Raw genomic sequence first — 10,173 nt, forward strand, 5'->3', positions numbered from 1 at the left:
CCGAGGAAGGCATGAGATACCTGTGCTCAACGATGTCCTCTTTTATTATTTTTTATTATCAAAATTACTAAAATATAATATTATAAAAAATAATATTTTTTTTGAGAGATTTGATTGGCACATTTTTTTAAATATTTATCCCTATTTTTTAAATAGAATTTTGGACGAAAAAATATAATATTTTTATATTTGACATACTTATATAAATATAAATATATATATATACAGTTTTGATATGCTGCACACCTACCATGCACACTTATGTGAGCACCGATGTGGTGTCACTCACCCGTTGGATGTAATGAAATATAGAAAAATTGTGTATCTAATGGGTGAGTGACACCTCATAGGTGCTCACATAGGTGTGCAGCATATCAAATATATATATATATATATATTCTAATTGTTAAATTTTATTTTCATAAATCCAAATTTCTATTTTACTTTAAAATCCTAATTTCTTGTTTAAAGAAAAATTCCTATTTCTCAGAAAACAGAGTGAAAAACAATGGCGTCACTTTCCCAAAAAGCAAAACCGTGGCATCAAAGAAACCAAAAATCAATAGGAAAACAGCTGTTAACTAATTTCTCACATTTAATAAGTAGCCGAAGAAGCTAAAGAAATCGAAGATCTCTGCATTTGGTGGCCCGAGCGCTTCCGTCTTCGGTCATGTTTCCGAGACTGATTGAATCACCTGAATCAATTTTAAGCCGAGAAAATATTCAGGGTGCTAGCATTAGGGAATATGGTCAAAGGGTTGGCGGGGATCCGTGTGTAGTCCTCACTTCCGATCAGAAACCACGCCTTCGATGGACTGCTGACCTACACGAACGCTTCGTTGAGGCCGTTGCGCAGCTTGGTGGCCCCAGCAGTCAGTTTTCTTTTTCATACTTTGTGTTATTAGCTTTTGCACTAAATTAACTCATTTAATCTGTTGAAAGATTGGTTTGGTGTGCTTGATGGGTTTTGTTTTATCCCGCGTTCATGTTTACGGTCTTGAGTACGTGAAATGTGAATTCCTTTACCATTAAAGATTTTATCTTGATGTCAGCTGGAATGTCTGAGTTTTTCTTTATACAAGTGATTGAATGTGATCATATAAATCAGAAAAAGTTATGTGCAGATGGGAATTTAGATGAGTGGAGAAGGCTTTATTTTGGGGTCAACTTTCATAAAGTTCGTTCTTCTCAGTCCCGTTTTGTCCATCTCAATTTATCGATAACTTTACTTGAGGATTTACTTGTTTACTGGGCTCATTTTTTACTCAGGTCATTGACATTCCTTCACAAGGTTATTGTTGTGTAGCGTTATGTAGAATGGTATATCAGTATATGGTCATATGAAGGAAATTAGAAATGGATGTCCTCCAGAAATACTAACCGTCGAGTTAGTCGTATGGGCTGGATATGTGAGAAAATGGACATCCTGGTAATTATTTGGTCAAATTCGTTTGGAATAAATAAAATCAACCTTGTTGAGCTTTGTGGTATACGAATTTTCAGGGCCCCTACGCCCACCACGCACAATGAACGCATTGAGTTCTTAATGGAAGTTAGACATTTGGCATCATGTTGAAATTTTTCTCTATTTGGGATTTTTTTCCCTTCTTATTTGATTGGTTCTATTTGGGAATTGTTGATCTGTAAGTATTTATAGCAAATATTCTGTGGAGTCTAGACAGGGATTCATGCCTTTTGGTAAGCTTTACTTTAATTATATTTGCAGAAGCCACTCCAAAGGCTCTAAAGCATGCGATGGGTGTTAAGGGACTAACTCTATTTCATCTAAAGAGTCATCTCCAGGTGGTTCTCGTTTTATTTACTTATCAGTGTACATTTTTTTTTCTCTGTGCGCCGTAATATTTTGGCAGCACCCTGTCCTAGTGTTTGACTGGATTATTCATACATTCTCGCAGAAATACAGACTAGGCAAGCAGTCAGGGAAAGATCTTGGTGAGGCCTCAAAAGATGGTAGGTGTAACTTCAGATGCCTATCTCGACTGCTGTCATTATAATTGACTTTAATCTTGCCAACCTGGTTGGCGTATGATGTGAGACATTGTCTGTGAATCCATAACAGCCCTTGAACATTGACCTCTACGGAGTAGTGGGGGAATAATTTTTGGGATAAATGATTTGAAGATATTGATATCAGTTCCCTTAGTCAACCCCATCCTCTGAAACTTGATTATATTCAGCCCTGAATCATGACTTGTATCTGTTTATCAGGATTGATCGTGCTAATAATTATTTTAAAAGCAAGAGCTCTTAATTACTATATCTCTTGAACTGATTTATTTTCTTGCAATTGCACACTCTTTCAGGTTCCTACGTTTTTGATAGCCCTCATGCCAGCAGTTCTCCTCGAAACCTGCAATCCGCTGACATCAAGGAGTATAGTGTTTTAATTATTGTTTGGAAAGTCTGTTGGGTGAATTGCACTTTAATTATAGCTTCTGCAATATAGCTATGGAAACTAATAAAAGATTCAATGATGTGTTAGGGATTATCGAGCTAAGGAGGCATTGGGAGCTCAAATGGAAATTCAAAGCAAACTGCACTTGCAAGTTGAAGTAAATTCTCTGTATAGGAAATTTTTTACACTAAAGGGCGCACATTATGGATATTTAGGTGGTATTTAGATATGGCTTTTCAACTCTTCTCAATTAAAAAAATTTGAAAGAAATGTATGGAAATGATTTTGAAATGGTTTTCGGGTATAGATTTTAAAAGAAGCTTTGATGTTCATGTATGGAAGGGTAACATTAGACTAGAAAGCCAATTTCCTGAAATTACACGGTGATGTTGTGTTCTCCAAACTTGTCGGTTATGTGTATATAAAGATTGGTTTTGGCTGCGCAGGCTGAAAAACACATGCAGATTCGTCAAGATGCCGAGAGACGGTATATGGCTATGCTAGAACAAGCCTGCAAAATGTTAGCTGATCAAGTTATTGGAACTGGTGTTGTAATCGATGATGGTGATGGTTTCCAAGGGAATGAAATGAAGGTGTCGTTTTCTTCTTCCCATAATCCAATCGGACCGTGTCCAACACAATCTGCTGATGATTTTGGAAGCCACAGCCCCGAAATGGCATCACCTGAGCTCCATCCACAGCGTGCTAAGGTGTGTGCTAGATGAGGATCAATGGGATGTGCCTACTCCTAGTCTGGTGTAAAAACCGGACAGTGCCTCTTGACTTTTAACTTCTTGTTCTCTTTCTTCTGATCAAGCAAATGCCAGAAATATTCCAGTGTTGTAAATCATGTATTTTGTATGATAACCAACTCTCGCTGTCTCGGCTTGCTTTCTTTCTTATTTCTAAAACATCGTTTTTCAATTTTGGTCTTTTTAATTTCCTGCTATGAACAAATGCAACATATTTCGAAATAAATTTATAGACATGTTTATTGATTTTTATTTTTTATTTTTTGGAAAAAAGATGTTTATTGATGATATATAGGTATGATGACAAGTGATAAAATGTGGTATAATATCCCCACGTTGGAATAATATATTTGAATTAAATAAAGTCGCAATGTACTATTACAGTAATTTGAGTTAATTATTTTTATAAAATAAGTATAAATACAAAAAAGTTGCTATAAAAACACATTTATAATCGGGCATGAGTCCTGAACGTGAAATATTATAATTTAAAAATGCATATTATTTAATGTAATATTACTTTAAATTCATTTTTTCCAAATAATTAATTATTGTTTTAAGGTCCATGGGTGTACCCTTTTGGGTCTTGTAATTACAGTCTTTTTGATAGTCCATGACACACTTACTCACAAAACTCTCCACATCTGGCTGTGGAGTAGGTGTTTCTCCCGTCTCGAACCAAAACTTCTGTCCATACCATAAATAATTGGTCCAAAGAGAACCGATACCAATTGATACTAGCTCAATTGACACCAATTCTCTTTGGACCAAGTACTTATGACCTGGACAGAAGTCTTAGATTCGAGACTGGAGAGACACGGACTCCGCTGCCAGAAGTGAGAGTCCTATGAGTAAAGTTGTATGGACTATCACGAGAGCTGTGATTGCAGAACCTAAAAGGGGTAAGCCCATGAGCTTTACAATAATAATGTTTTAATATATATTAGTGTATTGACGTATGTGTTACGTGCTGATACAATATTTGATTTTAAAAAAAATTCTTTGGAGTTTAATTTTTAATTGTAAAAATTGATCTGGAGCATTTTGATAATTTTTTAAATTGACCATAAAAAAGGGGCAAAAGAAAAAAATGGTAAAATGAAAAAAAAAACATATCATCCTATCATTTTGGTCTTGTTGCCTCCTTCTCCTTGATATAATACTAGTATAATGATACATACGTTGTGTGTTTTTACAGTCTTTTGTAACGAAAAATTGAAAAAAATGGCAAAATGAGAAAAATACAAAAGCTTTAATGTAGAAATAGAAGATAAAAGAACAATTTTGAAAAGTGACGTATTCGTGAATAAATACTCACAAAAAGCAATATATGTACATTAATTTTACATAAAAAAACATTTTCTTAAATAAATAATCATCAAAAACAAATAAATGAAAGTTTGGGCATACCAACGTACCAAACCCCCTATCAAGCTTACTTGATATTTTTCGTTATCTACACATAAATAATTTTTCATAATTTTTTTATTATGAGTAATATATAATTAATATATATATATATATATATAATTAATAATATAAATAGATAAAGATAAATAAATACTTTTATAAATTTAAAAGTATTTTGGCAGTTGATAATATATAATAGATATAGATAGGTTACAATTTACTAAAATAGGTTTTATAATACTTTTTATTAAATAAAAATTATAATATATATGTAGATAGACTACAAATTTATCAAAATAGGTTTTTATAATATTTTTATTAAATAAAAATTGTATTTTTGTAATTTGATATACTTAAAAATTGTCACACTCAGACATAAAAAATAGTTAGTCTAAGACCTTCGTCCTTATATATAACTAGTAAAAAATAGACACGCGTTGCATGTGTTATTATTATTTTTAATTTGATCAAATATTACTAAACAATTAACACGAAATTATTTTTAATTTAGAAAAGTTGTTCGATTTAAAATGGAAGTTTTGTTTCGATTTTTTTCTATGTAAATTATGGAATGATTTTAAGAGGTTTTAGTAAGGCAAGAAGGATAATTATGAAATTAAATATTTATGTTTCTAAAGTAGTTACTCTACAAGTCTCACACTTAATAATATAGAATAAATAGTATAGATATAGATAGAAATCTCACACTTAATAATATAGAATAAATAGTATAGATATAGATAGAAATCAGTTATAGTACTTCTAATTTCAAGTTTACTACAACATCGTCTACATTAATTTTCTCATTGTACGTCAAAAGGAATGATGAGATCGAGTGGAAGAAGAATAGGATGGCACAACAAAAATTTACCCAAAAACTCTCAATAACATGTTCAGAAAATTATCTTCAAAAACCAAAAAATCTAAATGTACCCAATCATTCTCGGGAGATTGATTAGAGGAGTGAATAAACAATCTCAGTAAACTTTTAAATAATTAGCCCTTACGTATTCATGATCAACCTTTACGTAACCTTACTGCATGCAATCTAGAGTTTTTCTAAAATATGTGTTTAATTATTTTGGCTACATTAAATGCATGATTATTGCATGGATATGTGTTTTATTTCATGATTGTTAAGGTTTCATGTATTAGGGCTTTTAGTAGCTTTTCGCGCTCGAACGAGGAACGGAGACGGGAGATAATTAAGGAAAAATATTTTCATTAAATAATTATTTAATATATGGTGTAATTTAAGGTGATTTTCGAAAATGAGCTTTGTAGGGTATTTTTACTCGTCAAGTCATATTTTAAACCGATACGTAAATTTTAGTAAGTCGGAGGACTTTTTGAGGGTTCAGACAATATTTTCAAAAACGTACCTAAACGAATTATTGTACGGGAGTGTTTTTGGACTTAATGGACCTATTTTAAAATATTTTGGGCCTAGACTCCTAATTATCCTCATTAAATTTAATTAGGGCCAATTATGCATCTATTTCATATATTAACCCTGCCTTCCCAAACCCTAAACCTACCTCCAACAATTCGGCTGCCCTTTCTCTCCATTTCTAGCAGATTTTAGTGACTTTCAGCAGCTCCTCCTCTCGACTTTTCCTCAAGATCTGTCAAAAAAATTCCTCTCCGTCTCTCCAGTGCACGTTCTACGCGATTATCTCAAAGGTTTTGAGCGTAAATATGCAAAGGCACGCCCTATACCTAGTTTTTTCTCATCATTCACATCGTTATATTTTTATTTTTATGTTTATGCATAAGAAATATCAGATTTATCATTGTGTGTTGGTTTTACAAGATTTTGAAACAAAAGCATGCATTTTCTTGACATGAGGCTCACGATTTCTTGCTTGTGTGTGAAAGGGGGCTGCTAAATCTCGGTGTAAGGGCGGTGTTCATCATGTTGGAACTAGGAGAGAGTCCACGGCTTGATCTCGGCCTTAGGATAGTGTTCTAAGGGCTAGTCACGTTGGTTCGGGTCTAGGGTCGAGTTTTGAGAGGCTAGGTGCACTAGGGTTTGAATCTTGAGAAGGGTCGAAATTTCCAGCAGCTGGTCGAGGGTTTTCGAGGGTCTTAGGTGGTCTTAAGGGCTGTTCATGTAGGTTCGAGTCATGGTTTAAGTTTGAAAAAGTTTGGTCGAGTTTCAGGTTGATTCGGGTTAAAACCGGATCCAGTCCAAGTTTTAAAACGAATTATAGAAGTTTTTGCATGGGTTCGAGTTTACATCTAATACATGATTACAAAAATGTTTTGAGGTGTTTTAAGGAGTTTGGTTGGCTTCGGGTCGAAATTTCGAGGCCCAGAGGTGAAATGGTAAATTAGGGTTTTCTAGGGGCAAAATGATCATTTTGCACCCGAGTCGAATTAGTAGTCCTGACAGCGTCCTGATCACCAAAATTGCATGTTTAAAATGTATATGTTAATATGAACATGAAATTTTATGAAAATACGAAAAGTATATTGCATGCGTGGTTTTAAGAAAATGAACGTATAAACATGATTTGTATAAGTAATGAATATGATGATATGTTTTTTCAGAAAGTGGGTTGGTTGTGACTAATACGAACACGAACACGAACACGAACATGTAAGGTCAATGCTCGGTGGATGGGTAAAATTGTTGCTGATGTCCCCGCGGCCAGGTACCGCGATTTTACGTAGATGGATCCATCGAATTAGAGCTGATACGGAAGTCACAACTAATGATCCGAATTCAATAAAAGAAAATGAACACGTATATGTTGATATGACGAGATATATTATGGATACGTTTATGCTTTGACATGTTATGTTTAAGTTCATACTTTTAAGATTATGAGATGTATTTTAATTACAATACTTTTCACTATTGCATGTTATGTATATGTATTTGTTATCATGGTTCAGGTGTATTTAGTCTTTAGACTCACTGGGTATGAATGATGCAGGTGAGTATATTGATGTGGAGACTGGAGGCACCGAAGACTGAGTAGGCGAGGCTGGGAGTGCGCACGCTAACCCTAGGACTTTTCGTTTTCCGCACTATATGTTTATAAATCAGGAGTGAAACATTGTTTATTTTATACCTTTTACATCCTTTTAATGTTGTTGGATTGATAGGGTTTTGAATGGCACATTTGAGTTCTTTTAAAACAGTTGTTTAGGAATTTGACAAGGTTAAATTATTTAATTACAGTATTTTTATTCAGTACTGGAATGATTCTTCTTAAATGCATGTGTTTGAGTAATTTTCGAAAATAGCTTACAAAAAAAATTTTAGTATTTTTTTTAGCAGTAGACGTCTCATTAATGATATTGTAAATTAAAACAGTGTCTTCTATCCTAGAGCAAGGAAACAAAATAGCATCACTACTTTGTAATGAAAACATAGATTCCGAGTACAAGGACATGAAATAAAATATTGTATTCCGTTTTTTATTTTTTATTTTTGATTTCTACAATGTTCTCACTTACGTAGATATTGACGATAAATTATTTAAAATAAAATAAANAATATATATATATATATATATAATTAATAATATAAATAGATAAAGATAAATAAATACTTTTATAAATTTAAAAGTATTTTGGCAGTTGATAATATATAATAGATATAGATAGGTTACAATTTACTAAAATAGGTTTTATAATACTTTTTATTAAATAAAAATTATAATATATATGTAGATAGACTACAAATTTATCAAAATAGGTTTTTATAATATTTTTATTAAATAAAAATTGTATTTTTGTAATTTGATATACTTAAAAATTGTCACACTCAGACATAAAAAATAGTTAGTCTAAGACCTTCGTCCTTATATATAACTAGTAAAAAATAGACACGCGTTGCATGTGTTATTATTATTTTTAATTTGATCAAATATTACTAAACAATTAACACGAAATTATTTTTAATTTAGAAAAGTTGTTCGATTTAAAATGGAAGTTTTGTTTCGATTTTTTTCTATGTAAATTATGGAATGATTTTAAGAGGTTTTAGTAAGGCAAGAAGGATAATTATGAAATTAAATATTTATGTTTCTAAAGTAGTTACTCTACAAGTCTCACACTTAATAATATAGAATAAATAGTATAGATATAGATAGAAATCTCACACTTAATAATATAGAATAAATAGTATAGATATAGATAGAAATCAGTTATAGTACTTCTAATTTCAAGTTTACTACAACATCGTCTACATTAATTTTCTCATTGTACGTCAAAAGGAATGATGAGATCGAGTGGAAGAAGAATAGGATGGCACAACAAAAATTTACCCAAAAACTCTCAATAACATGTTCAGAAAATTATCTTCAAAAACCAAAAAATCTAAATGTACCCAATCATTCTCGGGAGATTGATTAGAGGAGTGAATAAACAATCTCAGTAAACTTTTAAATAATTAGCCCTTACGTATTCATGATCAACCTTTACGTAACCTTACTGCATGCAATCTAGAGTTTTTCTAAAATATGTGTTTAATTATTTTGGCTACATTAAATGCATGATTATTGCATGGATATGTGTTTTATTTCATGATTGTTAAGGTTTCATGTATTAGGGCTTTTAGTAGCTTTTCGCGCTCGAACGAGGAACGGAGACGGGAGATAATTAAGGAAAAATATTTTCATTAAATAATTATTTAATATATGGTGTAATTTAAGGTGATTTTCGAAAATGAGCTTTGTAGGGTATTTTTACTCGTCAAGTCATATTTTAAACCGATACGTAAATTTTAGTAAGTCGGAGGACTTTTTGAGGGTTCAGACAATATTTTCAAAAACGTACCTAAACGAATTATTGTACGGGAGTGTTTTTGGACTTAATGGACCTATTTTAAAATATTTTGGGCCTAGACTCCTAATTATCCTCATTAAATTTAATTAGGGCCAATTATGCATCTATTTCATATATTAACCCTGCCTTCCCAAACCCTAAACCTACCTCCAACAATTCGGCTGCCCTTTCTCTCCATTTCTAGCAGATTTTAGTGACTTTCAGCAGCTCCTCCTCTCGACTTTTCCTCAAGATCTGTCAAAAAAATTCCTCTCCGTCTCTCCAGTGCACGTTCTACGCGATTATCTCAAAGGTTTTGAGCGTAAATATGCAAAGGCACGCCCTATACCTAGTTTTTTCTCATCATTCACATCGTTATATTTTTATTTTTATGTTTATGCATAAGAAATATCAGATTTATCATTGTGTGTTGGTTTTACAAGATTTTGAAACAAAAGCATGCATTTTCTTGACATGAGGCTCACGATTTCTTGCTTGTGTGTGAAAGGGGGCTGCTAAATCTCGGTGTAAGGGCGGTGTTCATCATGTTGGAACTAGGAGAGAGTCCACGGCTTGATCTCGGCCTTAGGATAGTGTTCTAAGGGCTAGTCACGTTGGTTCGGGTCTAGGGTCGAGTTTTGAGAGGCTAGGTGCACTAGGGTTTGAATCTTGAGAAGGGTCGAAATTTCCAGCAGCTGGTCGAGGGTTTTCGAGGGTCTTAGGTGGTCTTAAGGGCTGTTCATGTAGGTTCGAGTCATGGTTTAAGTTTGAAAAAGTTTGGTCGAGTTTCAGGTTGATTCGGGTTAAAACCGGATC

General features: G+C 32.8%; 1 protein-coding gene across 1 annotated transcript; it reads left to right on the forward strand.

Annotated features, from left to right (window-relative positions):
- Positions 1 to 494: 494 nt before the first annotated feature.
- Positions 495 to 3,414, forward strand: LOC140976842 (protein PHR1-LIKE 2-like). Its single transcript, XM_073441204.1, has 6 exons — positions 495 to 872; positions 1,727 to 1,803; positions 1,917 to 1,971; positions 2,325 to 2,394; positions 2,504 to 2,573; positions 2,863 to 3,414. Exons 1-6 carry the CDS (start codon positions 671 to 673, stop codon positions 3,139 to 3,141), a joined length of 753 nt encoding a protein of 250 aa, XP_073297305.1. The 5' UTR covers positions 495 to 670; the 3' UTR covers positions 3,142 to 3,414.
- The last annotated feature ends 6,759 nt before the right edge of the window (positions 3,415 to 10,173 follow it).

The sequence above is a fragment of the Primulina huaijiensis genome, chromosome 5 (assembly GCF_012295235.1).
Source record: "Primulina huaijiensis isolate GDHJ02 chromosome 5, ASM1229523v2, whole genome shotgun sequence".
NCBI lineage: Eukaryota > Viridiplantae > Streptophyta > Magnoliopsida > Lamiales > Gesneriaceae > Primulina > Primulina huaijiensis.